The following is a 23260-nucleotide window of genomic DNA, read 5'->3' as shown; positions in this document are numbered from 1 at the left end:
ACAGAAAGAGTGAAATGATTTTTCTTTGGAATGCCTCTGTTCTGCACGCTGATACTGTGGACACGCCAAGTTTTGACATTCATGTGGTGTATCTAAAAGCCACGTTTGTCTTTTTTGTATCTAATCTACATCCTCCTCCACCCGGCTCTCTCTGCCACTCCCTCCCCACACTTGTTTACTGACTATATTAATAAGTTTGGCATGAGCTGCAGGAGATTCAGTCATATGACAGTGTTTTTGCACTGATTAGTCTCTCTCTTGTTCTCTAGCCCTCCCCACCTCTACTTTGCAAAATAAAAAAAAAATAACAGACGCACTAGAAGAACAAATCTTTGACTGCATTTTTTTCTCCACCACTAGAGAGCAGTACTGAGAAAACCTTGTCATGTCAGGCCAAATTTAATGTAAAGCAGTTTTTTTTTTTTTTTGGTCTTGGGCAAAACACTCGTTGGCCACATTCATTGGCCAAAGATATTGTTCTCACTGAGTTCAAAACAACTGCAGGGTAAAAAGAAAAATCACATTTTCAGCCAAAGAAATATCTTGCACGAAAACAAAAAATGAAATCAAATTTCTTTCTTGTCAATGTTCAGAAAGGCTCCAAAAGGCCTCTCCAGCACAACCGCTCACAAACTATATCAGCAAATCTCAATTTTTCTGGTGGATCTCTTTATTGACAGACAAAAAGCCTCTTGCGTCAACCCATCTGACTGATATGCTCCTAATTCCCCTTTAGTTTTTGTAACATTTCCAGACTGAGCTGAAATTTAGATGACAGTTGGCTGGAAACACTGAGAGTAAAAAAATAAAAAATAAGACAAAAAAACAGACAGAGAGGACAACAGATGCAATCATGGGCTTTTTTTAAATTAAGTGCTGCTGAGGTCATCACCCAACACACACACACACACAGATGCAAGCTGTCTCCCTCCTTTCCTCAGGGGACTGAGTTCAGCTCTGTGGAGGCTGACAGTGATGGTTAATGGACCATTGGAATTTACTAGAAATCTCTCTCTCTTTTCTCTGTCTACCCTTCTGTTGTTCCTCTTTTCTCTCTTTTCTCTCTCTCTCCTATCACATCTCTTATTTCAGCTCGGTAAGCTTTATTTGAAACACCAAATCATTTTTATGTTACTGAAACAGTGCAAAAGAGAAAAGATGCTCAAGAAACGCGTGGGCACTTTTTACTTACTCGGTCGGTTAAATGCAATTTTTGCAATAGCACTCATTCCAAACAGAGGAAGGATTAACACCAGTCTCCTAAACAACAGAAATGCAGTGCTATTTATAGCTTACAGATGAGTGCAACATCCCCTTCAGCTAAAGCAAGCGCTGCTGTTACCTCTGGTAGTCGAGTCTTAACATTCAAATTTAATGGTAACTTAAGACACACGCTGGCAGCACTGGAATTTTTCCTTTTAATTTGTATACCAGAAATGAATACTGTGCTGAGTACAGTGTTAATTAATCTGTTCCAGACATGACCCTACCTCTACTTCACTGACATTATTTTAGACAATGATAATCAGACAAGGGCTGTAGTGATTAGTCTTGATAAATGTTATATTTGAAGTATGGTTATTTAAATTCTTGTGGTCACTCCATATGCTTTAATGTTCCAGTGCTTCAGTATTCAGTAATGGAACTCAGTGTCAATCCATACCATCTGTCTGCCTGTCTCTGGATCTCTCAATTCAATTTACAAAGCTTTATGGACAGAATAAATTCAGATAGTATATTTAAATCTGTGTGTCTGTCAGGTCCTCCCCTCTCCTTCCATATTCCTTCCTCTCACTCACACAAAAAAATGAAATTTCTTTCCCAATTTAATTAAACCATATTTGATTATCTTAGTGACCTCAGCCTCTGGGTTCACAACTCTGTGTGTGATGTGTTTGAGTGACAACTTAATAGTAGTAATCTCATCTACTGGAAGTACAGAGCATTTTTGCCCAGATTGTTGTTGTATTCATTCAGCAAAATCTTTAGTCAAACAGCTAACTTCAGTTGTCTGTAATCGTTATTGTCACAGACAACACACACACACACACACACACACACACACACACACACACACACACACGCGCACACACACACACACACACACACATGCATACACATGCACAAACTTGTGACAACCCCAGGATGCCCTAGTCACCTGCTTCCTTTAATTTTGCTGCCTAATCCGTGCTTCCAGCTTTCCACCGTTCATTGCTCCCTCTGTCTCTCCTCAGTTAACCCTTCAAGTTTCAACACCAGTTTATTGTAAATGAGTTATCGAGCAGTTATGAAACAGTTACCTGGTAATTTGGCATGTTTCCGTCTTCTCAGCTCACAGGATCTGTTGTTCCATTCAAATTATTTTAGGAACTTTTGCAGTAAAAAAAATTTCAGACTCTCACGTTGTCACCAACTGAATCTGAATTGGCTGCTTGATCTGTCAGTTGACTGGTGGTCGGGGCTCCTTAAGGGGTCACAGGATAAAATTACTGAGGCGTTGTCGATTAACGGGAAAGGCAAGCGGAAAATATTTATGCTACACAAAATTATATTCATGTGAATTAGTGGGTAATTTTTAATTAATTTATCATTTTAATGGCGTCACAAGCTAAACAGTTTGGGAATTGGCCTAGCGTGTGCAACAAAGTGAAAATGCACTTCAATAAACATTTTAACTGCATATATAGTTTATATTTTCATTGAAATATTTCACTTTTTTGTATAATTCTTATAGGATCTGAGGTCCTTTGTATTATCCTGTATGACTGAAAGGCTGAGAGAGCCAGGATTGTGTAGATATTCTTTAAGGCTCATCCTCTAATACCTTGACATACAATGTTGTTGACGTGCTTCATGGTCCCTCTCCTTCGGGAACATTCCTTACCTCCAGTCAACCTTGTTAAACTAAAGTCTAGCTTTCTCTAACTCTTTCTCTCTCTTTCTCTCTCTCTCTCTCTCTCTCTCTCTCTCTCTCTCTCTCTGTCCCTCTCCCTCATCCTCCCTTCTTCTGTCAGACTTAATACCATTACTTCCTCCATCAGTCCTAATGTTGTTTGGTCCGGGAATCTAAGTGTGTGTGAGGGAGGGAGAGAGGGAGGGAGAGGGAGAGAGGGAGAGAGAGAGGGAGAGAGAGAGAGAGAGAGAGAGGGAGAGAGAGAGAGAGAGAGAGAGAGAGAGAGAGAGAGAGATGGGGGTTCTTATGTAATGGTGAACTGGGGGGGGGGGTTGCAGGAGAGAAACAGGCCAAGAAAGTAAAGGAGGAAGGGACGAGGCTGGAGGAAAGAGCAGAGGGAGGTGGTCATTTGCTGGCACAAACAGGTTGAGATAAACAGTCAGTCCATCTGTCTGGCAAGCAGTGACTTTAGACTAAAAACTTTTTTCAAAGACATCTGTCAGTCAAACAACTCTCCAATCCACTTGTCTGAGTACTTCCTTGGTAAGTTTTTGCCCTTTATTTGATCATCTATCATTCCACCAAACTATCATTTAGCCATTTTATAGTGACCCAGCCAACAAGTCATTTAGTTATAGTTACTGTGTTGTCTCTTTTACTTTTGGTTGCTCTTTTCTTTTCCTGCTTTTCATTGCTTTTGATCTGCAATCATATTTTATGAGTTAGTTTGTGCATTTATACTTGATATATCTGTTAGAAAAAGTTAAAAAGTTTTCATTTGAGTTAAATTTTTGTGTGTTGGAGTGATTATTTCACCTACATTTCAGGAGAGCTCTATCAGCTCAGAAAGTGATGATGGACCAGAAAGTTTATTGACATTTTATATGTCCATGCAGGTGTTTGACAGATTGAATGAATGTTTCCTGGAGTATTTTATTGTCACTTGCCCCTCTTTCTTTATTCAGATTTTAGGTTCCGACCCCTACTTGTTCCTCTTTGCCTCAGTCTCTATTTTGTTCCTCCATTAACAGTGTTTGAACAAATGTGCTGGTTGTTAAGATGCCTTGTGGTGAGCTGTGTAGTTGAACTTCTGTTCAGTGGGAGGCTTCTGAATGGTGGACCCATAATTTAATGTGCCTGTAGAGGTTCCTTGGCCACAGTCATACACTTTTTTGGCACTTGAAAGTAACCTCATTTCTCATAGCATCAGTCAGCACTTAAACCCTGCATCGCACTGTGCTGCGTCATGCTAACAGGCTGTTTTATATTTTGTCTTTTACCTGTTTTTAGTGCCTTTACTAAAAAAGACAGAGTGGGTTCTGGCTGATGGCTTTTTATTAGTGTTATTCTTCAAAATGTATTTTAGTATTCTTCAATGGCTCTGAAAGGTTGTGTTTAATTATTTATTCCTGAGAAGTCATGCATTTGCATTTATGTGGGAATTAACCCTGGACAAAACTATCACTGGACAGGCCTACAAAGTTAAACTTTATACAACCCTGTTACAGCAATATATTCTATTAGTATGACTTGTTAATTTGGATTACAATGTGTATTTCACAGATTTACTACAGTTTAATTGAATTAACAACAGTAAATGTTGCAGTATATAATAAGAAATTGGCATCCATCTTTAGTTTCATTTGTTAATTCATTCCTGTATTTTATTTGTCCTGTTTTTTATGTTCCTATATTGGAAAGTAATATTTTCTTGTGCATAATTTTATTCTGCATTAGATACAGAGACAAAAACAAAAACAACAAATCCATTGTAAATTCTGGAACAAAATGACCTTCAGGGCTTCAGAGAATGAATTACAGCACATGTATGTACAGTATTTTTGTGTGTGTTCAGAGATGGCAGGCTAGGTTAAATCTCTCCTGTGTACAAGTGACAAAGAGCAAATCTGTGTTTTAGTTCTTTCCAAACTCCAGCAAGTTTGTCTTCCCTTCTGTTAGTCTCCTTGTCTTTCTCTAAAAACTTCCTTGCCTTCACTGTGCTTTTCTCTTTGTGTGATTTTGCAGGGAGTGAAGCCTGGCAGTTTTGACAAGGTAGCCATTCCTGAGGTGAAGGAAATTATAGAGGGTTGCATAAGAACAAACAAGGATGAGAGGTGAGTCACACAAACACAAACTGGCAACGCCAAATCTGGATCTGTTGACATATAGCGATTTCTTTTGGATTTGTATTTCTGGAGGTCCTGTAGGCTTTCATCATATTTTTGGATTCACACAGAATATCTGCATTATGTCTCTAAAAATAAAATGACGTGGATCATGCTACCATCACTACACCCAGGAATGTTTGATGGTAGAATTCAAATGAGTTTTATGATTGAATTATATTGTACACTAGAAAGACTGAACAGTAAAATCCTCTTTTCTCTAAATCCTGTTCTAACTCACAGCTTCTTGGTCAGAAATAAAAAGTGCTCTGTTCTCTCTCCACATGCCGTAGCTCTGCCAAAAATATTCACCATAGCCTCTCGTCTACTTCTTTAGAAACTTGACCAAAGCTAAACCTTCTCCCTCTCTTGCACTCTCTCTCCTTTTATCTTCTTTTTACTTATTGTACAAATCCAGTTACCCTGGTCTTTTTGTAAAGAACAGTCATCTGATTCATTGTCTGTCACCAGCAACATTGGTGTTCAGTTTTAGGATTTCTTAGGGGTTTTTTTTCTACAAGAGCCATTAGCAGCTCACAGCCCACAAACTAAATGACACAATGTAAAATATATGTGGAAGGCTGTCTTTGGGCTAAATGTTGTCAACATGTTTTGATTCCCAGCAGATTAATGAAACACCATGTCTCTCCTGTTAGCTTATAAGTTGGACATTGGCTCACAAGGCATTTGCAGTCTTCTTATCTTTCAGTCTCCATCCATGGCTCTTTCCCACATTTATCCTCTGTCCTAAATCGATGTCTTTTTCGCTCTTGTTCCTGTAGGTATGCCATAAAGATCCTGTTGAACCATGCATTCTTCCAGGAGGACACAGGGGTCAGGGTTGAACTGGCAGAGGAGGATGATGGGGAAATGATCGCCATTAAACTTTGGCTCAGGATAGAAGACGTCAAGAAGCTCAAAGGCAAAGAATTATTTTATTTCACCATCTGATTAAAGTCTTATATATATATAAATATATATGAAAGACATTTTAATAGGAATATCTTTTGTCATTCCTAAAGTCTTGGCCAAAGTCAGTGCCATTGTAAAACACCTAATAAACACATACTTAAACTCTTTTGTCCTGATTTAGCAAATATTAATGTGTATCACCTTTTTTTAGCTGTTGAAAAATCACAATTTAACTATTGAAAAATCAAAGCACTTATTTTGTTTAATAAAATTATGTTTACACTATAGATTTTATTAGTAACAGACAGCCAGCTGCCGGACCAGCAACCTATTCATTATTTGTTTTTAGGCAAATACAAAGACAACGAAGCCATCGAGTTCTCTTTTGACCTGAACAAGGACGTCCCTGAAGATGTGGCCCAGGAAATGGTAAGTGTGAAGGAGGAGAGAATTCAATGGAGGGATGAATGGTGGGAGGGAAGTAATCAAAAGAGAATAGACTGAAGGCAAGGATATTGGATAGAAAGAACTGTATGGTAAGAAGAGATAGATGTTTGCTAATGAGAGTATCTGTCCCCTCAGGTTGAGTCTGGATACGTTGCTGAGGGTGACCATAAGACCATGGCCAAGGCTATCAAGGACCGTGTGTCTCTGATCCGAAGGAAGAGAGAACAGAGGCAGCTGGTACGAGAGGAACAGGAGAAGAGAAAACTGGAGGCAGAACAGCTACAACAGCTGCAACAACAACAACAACAGCAACAACAACAACAACAGCAACAACAACAACAACAACAACATCAACAGCATCAACAGCAACAAGAAACACTCAAAACTTCACACACACAGGTTTGTAGAATTTGTTTGGAAGTCAGTTTGTTCGTATATTTTACCTTTTGTGAGATTGATTTGATGTTGGAAAAACAGACTGATCAGGAGTTAGTAAGGATGTTTTTTCAAAGTTTGTTAAGTTTGTAAGAAAACAACGACAACAAATGATTTAGCCCTACGCATTTATCACAAGATCAAATTTAGTGCCATTTTCCCCGGGCACTCGCATAGTCCTTATTCTAGCTGTGATATTCTATATTTGAATGTTGACTTGTGTACATTGGGAGCATGTAATATGTGTAATGTAAAAAAAATTGAGTTTTTTTCTGTTTTGCTTCCTTTAGTTTAACCTTAGCTTGTGTGTGTTTACAGGCGGAGGCAGAAGAGACTGAAGTAGAGCAGCAGCAGCTTCACTATCAACAGACCGGCATCTCACACACATGTAAGACATACTGCAAGCAGCAGTCGCAGTAAATACAGTAGACCTCTGCATTGTTATATCCTGTATATGTATTTCTACCCGTGCAGACCCTTGAATTCTTTAACACATGGCCTTGAGATGATCAAGTCTGTGACCTGATGAGTTTTTATTAACACATAAGACCATATTTAAAAAAAAAAAAAAACAATTAGTATGTATTTTAATTACATCTTATTTCTATGTTTGAGTCATAAGAACAGTAGTTATGAAAATGTGTTTCAAGTTGTTTTGATATTTATATATTAAGCATATGTAATGTATGATTTAAAGCCGGGTTAGGCAGAAATCGAGAAAAGCCGGAATTTGAAGATACAGCCGCCCTCCTCCAGCTCTCCACTCACGTAACACAAGCAACACAGCTGCAGCCGTGAGCCTTTCGCTACTGTTAGCAGAAGGCTAAACTATTAGGAACATTATGCATATCTACTCATCGCCTGCTTTCATGGTAAATCTACCTACACAACAACATACATGAGAATGAAGTTAGCAGCCCGTTACCTGTCCATCCCTGAAATTTGATGTTTTTTGCCCATTTAAGCCAAAAAAATTGGCGTATATATCTAACAAAACATTTTATGGCAGTGAGGTCCATAAGTTGTACCCTTTATGAACAACCTGTGCTTGACTGTGGCCTGTGCATTTTGTCAAACCAGCAGAAAAATCACTTGGATATGAAGTGTATGAATGGAGATATGAATGTGTTTAGGTTATTAGACTCTAGAGATGTATTAGCATGATGAGGGAGGGGGGAAACAGTTACCCTCCTGATATCTTAACATTTTTCTCTCTTAGCTGAAGGAGCTATGGACAGCGGCCAGGGTTCCTCGGTTTTCTCTTCAGACTCCCCCCACCTCGGTCAGCTGACTATGTCGTACAGCTGCCCCCCTTCCACCCAGCCCCCCTCCCAGCCTCAGACCCCTTATCCCTCCACCCCCTCTGCTACCCCGCAGCAACACCCAGGCTACGCCCAGCTGCCACAGCCAATGGTGAGTTGTGATGTCGTCCAGATGTGAGACTATGCACGTGTAGCTTTTCATTTGCACTTTTGAACACATGTATGCGTGGTGCCGTGTTCACAGATGTGCTGAAAATGACTCATCAGTTTGAAGTGAGCGCTGCATCATGTTTTGGAGTGGGAGTGAGTTGGAATGATTGCAGTTGTGTGTTGAACGCAATACATGAGAGCATGCTGGTGATTGGTTTTTATTTGGAGATGATGACCTTTGACCTGGAGCAGCAGAGTACCAGAGGTTACTCAGTGAGGCATGTCACCTGTGGTATTGTGCAGATTTGTCAAACACAATATTTTAGCCATTTAGACAATGAGTTATAACGCAGTCTGATATTTATTTAAATCTTCAGGCATCTACAGTGTAATTGAGCTAGTCCGTCAATCACTTATTTACAGTATGCCATCCATTCAGTTTCTGTTGAGTTTCATCACAGAAATCATCATTCACTGCGTCTTTAGCCTCAAGATGTATCTCTGTCCCTAAGTCCTGCTGTTATCAGCCAGTTACCTCTTTCTTTCTCCTTCCCTCAAACCTCATACTGATGTTAAAATCCATTTTTCTTTATGGTCCCTCATCTATGCACCTGCATCTGTTGTTTATTCAGTTTCTATTCATTTTGTTATAATTGTTATGTTGTATATTTCTTTGTTTTGATATTTTTTAAATTGTTTCATACATTGATATTTGCTTGGATACATATCAACCCACACTTCGACTCTTTATGGCCCATGGATATTTTTATGTACCTTCTTTCATTCACTCAGGGAAAGTCTCCTGAGCATATTTTCTATTTTAACCATAATCTTGGTGACCTTTTAGCTGCCCTGACAAATTCCTTATTCAATGGCACCTTATAAGTAGTTGCTAATGGAGAGGCGAATATTTCTCATTTAATTTTCCACACAAGACCTTTCCATCTGGTGACCTTTTGGCTACAAATATTGTTCCAGAATACCAGCACCCACACTGACTGATTTATTGTTGAGCTGGATGATCATTCCATTTGTAGGCTGATTGAATAATTCAATTACGTTTTTTTTTTTTTTTTTTTTAGATATGTCTTTGAAGCAACACAACATTTCTTAATAGATTTATTTCCTCATCAGATATCATTTCTTGGAGCCAGCAGACTTGGTTTATTGTATTAAATAACAACTTAATGATTTATTTGGATAATCATCCTTCCTTATGCAATGTTGTGTTTATTTATTTTTTATTTTGTTTTAAATGATATTGACGTTTCTTTTGTCATTGTTGTGTTTCAGTTTGTCTTTCATTTGGTCATAAGAATTTATGAGTCTTTGTCAGCACATTTTGCCCCGTTAAGAAATTTGCTTTTGGAAAGATTTAAACTTTCTCTAACAACATCACTGGTGCATTGACCTTCCCTAAGAGAATTATTTTCTCTCTAAATCTTTTAATAATTAAGTAGTTGTTATCTTGCTTCCTAATTTATTCTTATTATAATTATGGAACATAACATCAAGTATTTTTTTTAACACAAAATTGAAGGTCAAGACTGTAACTATTTCTTTGGTAACTTTTTTTCAGTCACATAGTTGATTTTTTTTTTGTGCGTTTTCTTCACTTAATCTCTGAATTTTCATGTTCATCCTGTTACTGGTGTTTTCTGTTTAAGTAATTTTTTGTATTTTATTTTCTTTGTGTTTGTTTTTCATGTTGATCCCACCCTTTTCCATCACCGCTCCCTGTACAGCCTGCATCACGCCTTCGTCGAAGTCGTAGCATGTCCGTTTGCGTCCCCCCCTCCTCCTACTCCTTTTCCCATGCTCCTCCGCCCCTTGCAGTTCCTCCAAAGCAGCCCTCCACCCCTCCTCCAGATCTGTCCTCTTCGTCCTCCTACATCAACACCTCCCCCTGCATGCCTCTCGCTGCTGAGAGGGATACATTCGCTGGGCGCCTCTCCAAAGCCCTGGAGACAGTCCTACCCCTTCACTCTGTCTCCTCTGTGCCCAGGGCCAGGCAGCGGAGGGCCAGCCTACCTGCCCTGTTCTCCACCCCTGTAGGTTCACAATCTTAATCACCAGGAGGCAGAGGTGGTGAGAACCAGAGAGGAAGAAAGAGAGAGAAAGATGAAGGGCATGGGCCACACTGGTGTCTGAAATTAGAGATAAAAAGACTGCTAAAAAAACTTTTTTTTTCATTCATTATGAGAGTGCCCATTGTCGCTGTAAATGGAAACCCGTGACAAATTAAATGTACTATTCAAGTACCAATTATTTGTTCTAACTGATGGATGACACAACCACATAGAATCGGAAATTTAATTTATTTGTGAGTTAATTAAAAGTGCAAGTTAAGAAGCTGGAGCAAAACATTTTGAACTTGTTTAGTAAAACTGTGGCATTCCTAGTCCCCTTTACTGAATATTGATACAGTGTGTAGTCTTCTATAATGAGAGCGAACTATGGAGCAATGACGTTTAAACTGTGTAGGATGAGCCGTTACTGTAATCTAATTGTACAAGATTAAATCAGTCAGATTAACTATATTCTAAATTTAAGGCATTCTAAGTGGCACCTGTGTGAGTAAGTAGATTAATATGACCTCAATCCTTCAGACACTGCTGTGAGTCTGTTGTTCTACCCATCCATTTATCCATCTTTCCCTCTCTTTCTCCCCCTCTCTCTCTCCCTCTAATAGACCACCTTGTGATTATACTGAATACAGAATGACTTTCTTGACCCTTAACTTCACTCTAAGATACAAATGCCTAATATCCTGTGCATCTGCCATCAGGAGCTGCTCATTTGGCAGCCAAAATTATTAAAATTGTCGTTTTCAAGGGGAAATTAGTGTAAAATATTAGCCATTAGAAAGTTGCTTTATCCGAGATGTATAGAAACAATTAAGAATAAATGACATGGCTTATACACTGGAACAGGTGCCAGGTTTAGTAGCACTTTTTTTTCTGTGCTAAAAGCTGCCGGAGCCTTCTCTCTTGCCTTCTCAGTCTGTTTCTGTAGGTATTTTTTGGGCATGAAGATGTACATGCAAAAATGCATGTTGCACATGCCATAACCCTCAGGAAACATTGATCCTTTTTGGACTGGCAAAGAAAAAAAATATCAGCGTCACACCATTAATCAGTCATTCTGCTCTCTCAAAATTAGAATCAGCTAGTTAAAATAAACCTATTTCTAGTGTCTATTCTTGGATGACATGTGTAAAACATTTATAAAAACATTCTGCATCCAAATCCCTCATTCAGATTTTGTCTCAAAAGCAAAATGGAAGCAACTTATCTGTATGCTTGGTCAAAGTGACGTAGACCCATGCCTTGAATTATTTATATATATATATTTTGATCCATTTGATTGAAGTTGCTGGCTGCAGCTGCTCAGTTAACAGGTCAGCAGAAGTTTGCAGGGACAAGATGAAAGTGCAGATGCGTCAGGATATTGTTGATCTTAGAGGCAGCATTTGGCCTCTCCTGTCTTTGCATTTATGTCTCCTCTTTCTATCTATCTGTGAGCTATCAGTGTGTGTGTGTCTCTCTTTCTGTTTTGTCTTTGTGTTGTCACTTGTTCTGTCAGCCTGTTGTAACCAGCTTTGTATCTTTACATTACAAAATTTCTTCATCTCATTACATCTTTCTACAGTTTTCCGGTATATTCTGTCCTGTGTTAACCACATCATTTTGTTTCTAGTGTGTAGAAAGAATATATGTCATTTTTTCTCTTTGTATTGTTTTGGAAGGATGCTCTTTTTGACTATTTGACTATTTTCTCCATTCCATATGGGCCTTTGCTGTGGTTCTCTCTCTCATTCTCTGGGTTTCATTCTTAAATCCATTGTATCTCATTGTCGCAGCAGCATTCAATGCCACACCCCTACAGCGGAGGAACAAGCGCAGGAGGAGGAGCAGGAGGGAGCATTCCCCTCCCAACTCTCCCTGACCCCCCTACTATTTTCTTCCCCTCCATCCCTGAGCGTCCCATTTCCTTCTCGCCTCCACCCACTGGGCCTCCAAAGGCCTACAACACCCAGCGACGCAAGAGTACGTCCATTCTCGAGGCACACACCCGACATTTCCAGCCTGCCTACCCTCGCTATGGGAGCAGCCTGCACCCCTTTTCTGGGATGGAGGGTGTTGAGACCCCCTCTCTGTTTATGATAAATCCTGGTTTTGCAGCAGCTGCTCAAAGACTTGGCGTTGCGGAGCCGCTGCACCTCCCAGGACAATCTGACCCGAGTTTGTACGGCTATAAAGACATGAGAGCAGAGCATGAGGAAGCAGTGCGGAGATTAAGTCTAAATCAAGCTGCCTTACTGGACCATTATGAAGCAATGGCCTATGGAGGATACCCAATGACTGCACACCAGCTTGGTCACTTGAGTTTCCATCAGCAGAGGCAAGCAGCAGCTGCTGCTGCTAGTTTGGGTTTTGATCCTGGTCCTCCACCTCAACCAGGGTTCCTGCACCCTCACATCATGCAAAGAATGAGTGCACACAGTCCAATCCCTCCACCCTTACCTCCCATGAGTGCCTCCACTGGTGGCTCTGTTTCTTCTTCATCATCTGAGGGCTGCTATCCTCCACCACAGCATGCTTCCCCATCTGCCTTTCCTATTTCTGCACCTCCAGTAATGTCTGACGCCCCACCATCTACTGGAAGTGTTTTTGAGTTCCATTTAGCTGCCGCTGCCGCTGCTGCAGCTGCTGCTGGAGACCCAAGCCTCCTGGCATCCAGACTTTACCGGGCCCGAAGAAGCTCCATGGACCTCCCTCTGGAGGACAACACTGGAACTGGATCAAGTGGTTCAGGCACGTACAGCCGTCTCCAGCCGGTGACAGAAGAGCTGTACTCTTATGTCAGTCCTGAGCTCCCCTTACCTCCAGGAAGCCTTCTTCTTCACCACACAGGTGTAACCATAAAGGACAGAAGCCCAGAACCTTCTAGTGACTCTTTGGCCTCCTCTGACGCAGGAGAGTTCCAGTCACCCCCTCCCCCACCGCTCCTCCCCACATTTGACTCCTCAGCCGCTCAGTCCATCCCTCATTCATCCATCACTGCGCTCTACGATTCATCAGGGGGAGTGCATCCCATAGATCCCCAGGGACATCCACCCTCCATGCAGAGCTTTCTCCCTCCCACCCCATCCTCCGAGCTCCCACTTGGGGGAGCATCATCAAATCATCTGGAGTCTCTGATCCAGAGCGCCTGGGCCCGGCATGGAGGGGTGGTACCTTCCCAACCCGACATGACATACCATGAGTCACTGCTGGCCATGCAGGCCGCTAACCCCACTCTGGTACTGAGTTTAGACCTTAAAAACATCCCTAGACCCCTGGGTCAATTGCTATTGTAAATTACATAGTTGCTTTTTTAGCAAATGTTTGCCATGAGCTGCCAATTGATGGATATATTGTAATTGCTATATTAGGTTATTCTGTGCTCTTTCTGTCTTCTTTGATTGCAAATTTTATCAATTGCATCGGTTGAAAATTTTATAATCATGGCGACTGACCTCTAACATTGTGAAGACAGTTAATGCATTCATTTTCTTCCCCCACCTTGTGCCAGTAAGGTCATTTACCAGTCTGCAATTTTGAAATATGAAACTTTAGAATAGTAGAATAATTAAAAATGTAAACCATCAGGTAAAATGAATCATTCTAGAAAAAGTACCATTAGTTAATTTATAATAGTAATTTGACCCAGAGGCAGTCACACCAGTCCCTGTTGTTTTTATACATTACCCACCCAGGAGCCCAGTCTTTGGTTGTGATTTTAACCCCCTCCAGTCCCATCAAGGCCACAGAGAGAGTCTCATGGTCTGCCTTCATAATGTCCCATTATTCATTCCTTGACAGTGTTTGCTTATAGAAGAAGAATTTAGAGACATGTTTGTCAGCGGCTTGACTTTTGTCAGCGCTACCTCAGTAAGGACTTACACAGACAGGCACCACCCAGATGTGCACCACCCAGAGCACATCTGGGAAAGACCAAGACCAGAAACATTTGATTTGAAGTCCAAAACATGAATCATTATTGTCAGTCAAATAATAATTAACTTAAAAAGCGACATTCAGAAGGTAGTCTTTGAGACACTCTCCAGTGTATAAGCTTTATAAGCAAACAGTCTAAGCCCCTCTTTTGTGTCTTTATGTTGTGTATTTCATTTATTTGTCAATATGAGTAAGTAATATTTTGTGTGTATGTTCATATATGAATGTATATGAGAAATGTGTGTTTGTGCAGGTATACTGTATGTATGGTATACTCTGGATTTACTCGTACAAATCCAAAGTCCATTTGATGGAAAGATCAGCATAACTGCCACTTGACAAGCATTTTATATGTAAAAACTATCTAATCTATATACTGTAGACATCTACACACTGAATAGTTAGTTATGAATCTACAATGAATTTTAATAAATCATTGAGCTATAATAAGGCTTGTGAGACTTTGTTGATTTGTACGGACAAACACACAGAAACATACAACAAAACTGAGGGGGCTTAGACAAACCTGGCGATGTAACCGTGCAGAGAGACATTTTATTTGTGTATTTTAGATTCTTTCTTTTGAGTTGTGTTGTAATTGCTGATCTTGGCTTCAAGTCATTTCTTTATTTTAGCATATTATGTTGCCATTTCCTGTTCAGACTGGAAATCAACTTCCCATACAGGGTTCAAAGGTTACAGTTGAAATTCATTAAACCCTTAGAATGCTGATATTATCATAATACTATGTTTACTTTGAACCACTTAGGATCACTGTCCTTTCTTTTCATTTCTTCAATCTTTGTTTTCTGTCTTTTGTTTCATGATATTTATCTTCAGTTCTTGATCTTTCTATACATTTGATTTATTCAGTTTCTGTGCTGTGAAATTTATGTGACTGCCTATGATGTTAGAAAAAGGTAGGTGGAAGTATGTGTGGTGCAACTATACTTAATTGTAAGCTCCCACCAAACTGTGAGGATGAGCTTCATGACAAGTATAATGTTGCATACAACCTTCTAAGGGTTAAGTGAGATCGGTTATAACTGCCTGTATCCTGTAGTCAGTGTTGTAGATCATTAATAAAATTCAGGTAGAATAAGTACAGCTCTGTACGACTTGATGTTCACGAGAAATGGACCAGGATCAAAAATCAAATGCAAATGAATTGAACCTTTCTGGAAAGAGAAAGGAAACATATACAAGATTTTATTTTAATAATTAATTTGTACGACATTTTAAACCAGAACCTGATAAAGGACTCTTGTGAAAATAAATTTCAGAGTGTTTTAGGATAGATCATAAAGTGATCTGAGGGATCTAAGCTTTCTTTAGTAATTTTATCAGGTAATGTGGCATCTGCCACTGAAATCAAACATGACTCAAGTACCAAATATTATTGTACCTTGGTCTCTAAAAATGCCTTTGTTTGAGAAAATGGCAATAAGAGGTTTGAAATCTTCAATCTTCATCTTTAAGTTCAATATTCCAAGTTTAATGTCTGGTGTCCAGCTTCTACTCTGTGCTTCAATGATTGTGTAACAGCCACTTATTATTACTGCCAATCACGTAGGGCCTGACCTGCATGTGAAAAAAACCCTGTACTTACACCCGGCCTAACCCCAGTACAATGCCCGTACTGTTCATGCTACACTACAAGCTGTGTGTATGTGCATATACATACAGTAAGTGCTGGTGTGCATATATCTGTTGCCGGACAGATACATATGTGTTGTCGTGTCTGCGTGCATGTGTGCATACACAAGAAGAAAATCTAGACTAAAAACTGATCACTAGAGAAGAGACTGCAGAAGTACCTTGTGTTTGCACTCATGTACAGTTTCTGATCCGAAAAGCTATAAACATGTTTTGACTTTTTTTTTTCTCTCTCTCTCCTTGTTTCCAATCTCCTCTTGATTTCTCACCTTTGCCCCCCATCGTTTCACATCGTGCAACGTCTCCTCCTCTCTGTCCATCTTTCTGTCTTTCTTTGTCTTAATCTGTTTCTAAGCAGCAGATTCAGACTTCCACCCCCCAGCCCACAGTGGGAACCCCCCTAGTCCCTTCCAGCTCCCAGCCAGCTCCCCCTGGGACCTCCCAACAAGTAAGACTACAAGAAAAACAACAGAAGGAAACCAGTAAATTCAAGTAACATTTTCTACATCCAGACTTTTTTTTTCACTTCTCTTCCCTTTTTCTCCTGACATTATCAGTTTTCACACATTTATGATCCCTTGATGTCTAAACCCCATAAAGATAAAAATAGATCCCACCCTATTTTTGTGCTTATACAGTAATGCCTTCTATGTCGGCTTTCTCTTTGAAGTTGTTGCCTTTGCCTCAAGGTAACCACTTCCACAGAGCTGGCACTTTGCCTGCAGTAATACCACAGTCTTTTTAAGAACTTTTTTGCCCCCAGCACACACCACTGTTATGAACTAATTGCAGCTTTAAACTGATTTGATTGAGCATGAAATTGGATGTTAATTGGAGATCAAATGTTTTTTGTCAGCGTAAGATAGAATGTAGTAATTTTTCTTTTTTTGAACAACTAAAACAGCCAATCCTATGTGTTATGTTCACCATGTTTACATAACAGTTGCGTTCCAAGCCTTTATATATCTTTATACATTTTATAAAAGATTTTTTGCTAATTTTGTGAGAGTGATATCATAACATTAATATCTCATTTAGGAACGTCTTCAGATTGTTATCTTGGTCAAGGTCAACAAATAAAAAGGGAATTATCAATAAAGAGGATGAAATAGAACTGAATGTATTGAAATGAAACTGATGTTCCCCAGCTGACATTTTACATATAATATTCTTCTTTTCATAACTGGGATTTGAGTTTATCTGGGTTATTATAAGCAGGACGTGATCGGGAACTGCTCCAGTTAAAAAAGGAACAAACCAAAAAAGGATGTTTATGTGCATGTAAATGTTTACATTTACCCTCACAAACTCTTTCTGTGTGTGTGTGTGTGTGTGTGTGTGTTTGTGTTTGTGTTTGTGTTTCTGTTTCTCACCAGGTCATTTCATCCAGTCAGAGTAGTACATCAATTCAGAGCCCTACGCACTCAACTCTGCCGCAGGCGCCTGCGCAGGTACAGCAATGCTTTTAATTTCATTATAAACGGAGCACAATACTCAATAAACACATTCCTAATGCGCTCAAGCTGGCACTAGTCCCTGGAACACATGTGCTGGACTGAATTCAGTATCTGCTATTTATGTCCGCATTCATCTTATTGACACACTTCCCTACCTACATGTTTATACATACAGTAATTACGCACATTTCTAAGCTGAAGTGACTCACACCACAGAGTTAATGTATGTTCCAAACATCTCTCTGTTGTTTTCCCATATATTTTACAGTAGAGGTATACATATGTGGGAACATGGAGGCCTCAGAGACAAATATGGACATGTACATACACAGACTTTTACACATACACAGTTTGTTGATTAGCTCCACATTCAGTGGAAACGTGGCAGCGCTACATAAAATTTTGAAATCTACCACTAAATTTATACATGGATGTTCAGATTCTCAGCAGGAGGATCTTTGGAGGTGCCTATATCAAATGGCTGGAGCCTCATGTACATGGTGTGTGGGGAAAAGGCTGACAAATATTCCTCACAATCAATGACATGTACACAGGCATAAATACACATAAATAAACAGATGACTTGTGGACAATAGTCTCTAAATGTCTCACAACTGATCAACACATCCTTTCACACACCAATCACACACCTTTTATTTGACTTTCTGCCCTTCAACCAGTTTGTTAATCATGTTACCAGTAAACAAATAGAAAAGAAATTCAAAGATCATGTTGTCATTCTTGTTCTAAGTGTAATTATTCCATGTTTTGCGCATCCTGAATTGGTTCTTTTCTCACTTTAAACTTATTCTTCAACTCAGTTTGTTTCTTCTATTTTTCTTTCCATTCTCTGGCTCGCTCATCGGCATGCTGCCTGTCTATCACCGGGTTTGTTTTAACGTGCCTACTTATGGGTCTGTATGCATGTATGTGTGTTTGTGTATTTAGTTGTGTGACCTCAGTCCGTCTCCCAGTATAGAACACCTTTATTTTCTGTACCAAGTTGCTCATCTAGCTCTGGTTCAGGTACAGTGATGTATCACAGTGTATGTGGGTGTGTAGGTGCCTGTGTGTCTGTCCTTATGTGTACCTGTGTGTTTGTATGTGTGTGTCTTAGTGAGTAATTATGTATCAACATGATTAGATTGGTGAATGTGTTTGACCTTGAACTGAATATTGATAGGCAAATGAATCCCTCTTTTTTTTTTTTTGATTTTTGGATATAGCTCTGCCTTGTGTTGACGCCCATAGTAGTTATCCTTTGTTCACCCAAAGATGTTCATATCAACCACCTGATTAAAGCTTAGGTAATATTTCAAGGATCAGAACTGATGGACAGTGAAAGGTTAATATGGGAAACAGTGGGGAAAAGAGGAATCTTGAAATGTGTATACATGAATGGTCCAGTCCAATATCCTGTATGGTGTGGTACTGAAGAAATATAAACAGTATCAGTGTCTTTAAGATTGTTGCCACTTTTATGGACAGAACACATTTTGTAAATTGAACTGTGAAGGAGCAGATACTTAAAATAAAAAAAATATTTCAGTCATGTAATGATTAGTGGGGGTTATAACAGCATCTTTTAAGTCAGTAGTGTATATAGAGTAGCAGAAACTTCTGGTTCCCAAAGGTAGATGTTTGAAGCATTTAGTGATTGACCACCTCAAGTAACAGAAATTCTGCACTCCTTGAAATACAATATTTATCTTTTGAGTTGATGTGCATTAATAGACAGTAAAAATAGTGTGTATGCTACTGAAGTGACTATAGCATGCAAAGTTTTGTTTAAAAGGCAGCAAATTCCAACACATTTGGAGGTTTTTGGTCACTTACCTTTTTTTGTATCTGCAAAATTGATTTTGACAATTTTTACTAGTATGTGCTCCAGTTGTTATTCTCTTAGAACCAGTGTTGTAATAATACTCTGCAACATAGAGAATACCAAGAACTTTTAATGCCTCCAGCAGAATGTAATGTAATGTCCCCCCAGCTTTAATTCTACCAACCTAGTGCAGACTAGCAAACTATTTATGTCCGTATTATCACCAAATCCTGACTTCTAAGGCATCGATTCATAGGACATTTTTTCCCGAAGTAAAGCAGGTGAGCTTAAAGACTAACTTCAGCACAGCTCTTTAAGTCACACTGTAAAGAAAGGTCTATATAGCCCTGTGTCCCCATGTGTTATATGGTATTGAAGAGTGTTGCCCATCTGCATTGCACAAACAATTTGCTTGGATTTGCACCATCTTCGACACTGTGCCGTACACTGTCTGTAGAAGTTTTATTTGTGGTTGCATGGTCTTAGACTGGTGTGTGTTTCACACGATTGTCATGTCACAAAGTTTGTTGTTTGAAGAGCTTGAGACGTTGTTATTAATAGACTTGATCTATGTTGTAGTTGTCTTACTCGGAAAACAGCTTGTTGAGGGTCTCACAGTCAAACGTGTCAGTAATGGGTCAGTGAACTATGGATGGCTCTTTCCTCTGGAGGCTTGATTTTAACATGATTTATTATTGTGATAAATGAAGACTCACAAGCTGACAGATCTGTTATCTGCTCTTTTTCAAGGCACATTCATCTTTTGATGTGAAGCCTTTATTGTATTTTAGACGAAACAACAGTCAAACTAAAGACCATCCTCAGCTCACTGTATCATTACCATGGTGATTGATTCTGTCTGTGCACAGCTGATCACTAGGCGGGTTTATCTACTTCGTCAGCTTCACTGTGACGTTGCTCCTTTCCTTTTCTCACTTTTTACCAACCCTCTCGCCTCATCTGCTCTCTCCGTCCCCCTTCATTTTCCTTTCTGCCTCTTCCTCTTCCTCTTTCATGCCCTTCCTCCTCTTCTCAGCCCAGTGTAACTCCGTCTACCTCTACCGTTTCCTTGGTGACGCACCCTTCTCCGTCACCATCCCTTCCTATTACCATGCCAACACCGGTCGTGGCTTCCCCACCTTCTCCTCTGCCACTCCCTGTTGGGGTGGTGCCTACTATTGTTTCCCCTCCTCCTCCCGTGCCCACATCTGTGCCTCAGCCATTGGCCACCGTGGTGCCAATCATCAGTGTAGTCACCGCCCCGCCTGATACTCCCATGGAAGCCCCTCCCCAGGTACTGGTTACAGACGGTCGAACCTACCAAGTGGATGTCATATCCCTGTTCAATGTACTCAAAGTTCAAAGTTAAATGCTTCAGGGTGCCGTGACTGGTCCCCAAACTTGATTTAAACCAGAGCATTGCTTCACACAAATTTTTTTTTCGTGGCGTCCCCTTCTCATTATAGGTAACTCAAAAAAATAGTAGTATCACCTTAATCAGTGGTTCTTAGCTCTGTTTAAAAACAAATATTTCCATCACTTGCTCTGACAGTCACTATTTCAGACTACACTATGTCTGGAAAGGCAACTGTTATGCCAGTCTTAACTGTAGTGTAACTGCATATTCAACATGGTTTTGAAAAGGTTATTTTTTATTTATTTATTGTTTTTTTATGGGTTTTTTTTAAAAAACATTTTTATGTTTGAAAACTTGCGCTGTGTTTTATGCAGTGGAACTGATAAGGTACAATTTTGATAACGGAAAGTAAAAAATTCTGCAGCATCCATTCTTAGGGCATCCCACTTGGATCCATATTTGCTCTCATTTGTCAAAGCAGTATTTGTCTACGTTGCATGTCATGTTCATAAATTTGAGTGATAATTAATGACGCACCAGTGGTAAACAATTTTTGTCTAATTTTATGATAGCTATGATTCATAGGTGGTTTCCAGCACATTTACTCAAAATAACCAGTTTGTCGCTTCGTGTTGAACAGTGGGTGTGGTTTAGTTTGAGTGTTGCAACATTGATTTGTTTATCAGTGAAAAAATCCACAATCAAGTAATGACTGTTTGAAAAGTTTCCTGGGTTGTTTGTGCAATGTCACTAAGCCAGGGAAAACATCTGTTAAAATTGGTGATTGGTCCACAATTAACTGGTGTTTAATAGAATCACTCTATCACTGTCTGCAGAGTCCAAGTGCCGGCCTTGGAACTCACTTGTTTTATTATTTTTAGGTCATCATTTATGGACCTTACCTATGAGACCAGGTTGCATGTGTTATTGGAGATACTGTATGCATCAAATATATGCAAGACAATTTATTTTCTGCTTTTTGGCAGTTCTTGCTTTGCTTCTTTTGTTCCATGCTCTAGTTTTAGTTGTTGTTCGACCCAGTTCCTATGTGATTTGTCTTAAGTCTGCTTTTCATATTTTAATTCAATTGAGTTGTTCTTACTCTAAAATCATGAAGGTATTGCTTGCAGTCTACTCAGGTTTCTCTCTTACTTGTGTCACACTTTGCTTGTATTTCATGCTTTCATGCTGTATTTCCTTTCCTTGAAATTTCCCTGGTGTTGGTAGTTGTGTTGTTGGTGATTATACTGAGTGAGTATGTATGTGCATTTTCATGTGCCTGTGTGTGTTTCAGTCTGCCTCTCAGTCTTCAGAGCTGTCCCAGTCCCAACTACAGCCACCTCAAGTTCTCTCATCCATAGAGAGGTAATAAATGCATGCACAAGCAAACACACAATTACTGAACTGGCACTGCAATCCTCAAACAAAAGCAAATGTTCTTGATCACATTCAGTCTTTGTGACACTTTCTCACACTCAGTGCCATTTACTTCTCTTTTCTCTTATTAAATTTGGCTTCCATTTCTCCTTTGTACCTCAGTGGCCACTCTGAGACTTCAGGTCTGAGTGACGGCAATGAGGGAGGAGGGGGAGGTCGTCATGAAGGGCGCTCCACCAAGCGTCATCAAAGACGCTCTGTACGAAGTCGATCGCGCCATGAGAAGATCTCCAAGGCGAAACTCAATGTTCTCAATGTAATAGCACATCCCATAAATCCTATAATGTCATAATTAAACATTAAATCCTCTTTTGTACTGTACCCACTAATGGGATTTATTGCTTGTTACAGTGTTATGAGCTGCAGTAAAAGTAATGAAAAACATCTAATTGAGACACTCATCTGTTTACATCCTGCCTCCTTCTTTCTAATTGTGTTTTTCTCTCTCTCTCTCTCTCTTTCTCTGTGTGTGTGTGTGTGTGTGTGTGTATGTGTGTGTGTGTGTGTGTGTGTAGATCTCCAACCGAGGGGACAGGGTAGCAGAGTGTCAGCTGGAGACCCACAACAGGAAGATGGTGACCTTCAGGTTTGACCTGGATGGCGACAACCCAGAGGAGATCGCTCAGATCATGGTGCACACGCCGTCTCTTGTTTCATTTTCTCCACCACCCTTTTGATTAATTTACTCTCTCTCCTGTCATAGTGATCTGTTAACGGCTCTGTATTAGGCTGGAATATGTTTCACATGCCAGTGTGCGTGTCTTCTATCCTTTGTCATCTGAAACCACTGAAGTACACATAATTGCTTTGCTCTTGTCCTCGTGCTTTAATTTAGAGAGTTGTCACCAGGCTCACTCATGATGCAGAATTACACCTCTGTGGATACACACTGGCATCGGAGGCGTGAACCAAGCTATTGCTTTGTTTCTGTCACATATTATTCACAAACGTCTGACATCTGACTTTTTCACCGTGTGTGTGTCCAGGTCCAGAGTGAGTTTATCCTGGAGAGTGAGAGGGAGTCGTTCATTGAGCAGGTCAGGGAGGTGATAGAAAATGCTGATGAGAAGGGTCTGGAAAGAGACACAAACAGCCAGGTAAAAACATTCTTTACTCACACTTCTTTATTTGGGGTTGAAAGTTTCTGATGTATAGTAGCAGTTGGTGTTTTGATTTAAAAGTGAAAATTACAGTCAAAAGTTTTATTTATATATATATATATATATATATATATATATATATATATATATATATATATATAT

General features: G+C 39.7%; 1 protein-coding gene across 6 annotated transcripts in view; it reads left to right on the top strand.

The window, feature by feature from the left end:
- The window catches only part of wnk1b (WNK lysine deficient protein kinase 1b), a 90347-nt gene that overhangs the window by 45944 nt on the left and 21143 nt on the right, over positions 1-23260 (top strand). For 3 of the 6 annotated variants that reach the window (XM_087177043.1, XM_087177044.1, XM_087177041.1), the window contains exons 6-18: positions 4919-5007; positions 5841-5980; positions 6320-6399; positions 6553-6816; positions 7171-7240; positions 8072-8265; positions 16278-16370; positions 17299-17373; positions 20241-20498; positions 21856-21926; positions 22101-22254; positions 22514-22630; positions 22985-23095. In XM_087177043.1, the coding sequence (XP_087033169.1) occupies positions 4919-5007; positions 5841-5980; positions 6320-6399; positions 6553-6816; positions 7171-7240; positions 8072-8265; positions 16278-16370; positions 17299-17373; positions 20241-20498; positions 21856-21926; positions 22101-22254; positions 22514-22630; positions 22985-23095 (1716 nt within the window). Of the gene's footprint in view, positions 1-4918; positions 5008-5840; positions 5981-6319; positions 6400-6552; positions 6817-7170; positions 7241-8071; positions 8266-10009; positions 10316-12126; positions 13570-16277; positions 16371-17298; positions 17374-20240; positions 20499-21855; positions 21927-22100; positions 22255-22513; positions 22631-22984; positions 23096-23260 lie in introns of all 6 variants that reach the window. The other 3 variants (XM_087177046.1, XM_087177042.1, XM_087177045.1) reach the window with 3 other exon arrangements.

Source organism: Seriola lalandi, unplaced genomic scaffold (genome assembly GCF_002814215.2).
Source record: "Seriola lalandi dorsalis isolate HSWRI2012SDOR001 ecotype SW California unplaced genomic scaffold, Sedor1 jcf7180002054579, whole genome shotgun sequence".
Classification (NCBI taxonomy): Eukaryota; Metazoa; Chordata; class Actinopteri; order Carangiformes; family Carangidae; genus Seriola; species Seriola lalandi.
Note: the sequence above shows the minus strand (reverse complement) of the source record. Positions and strands in the feature narration are given on the sequence as shown.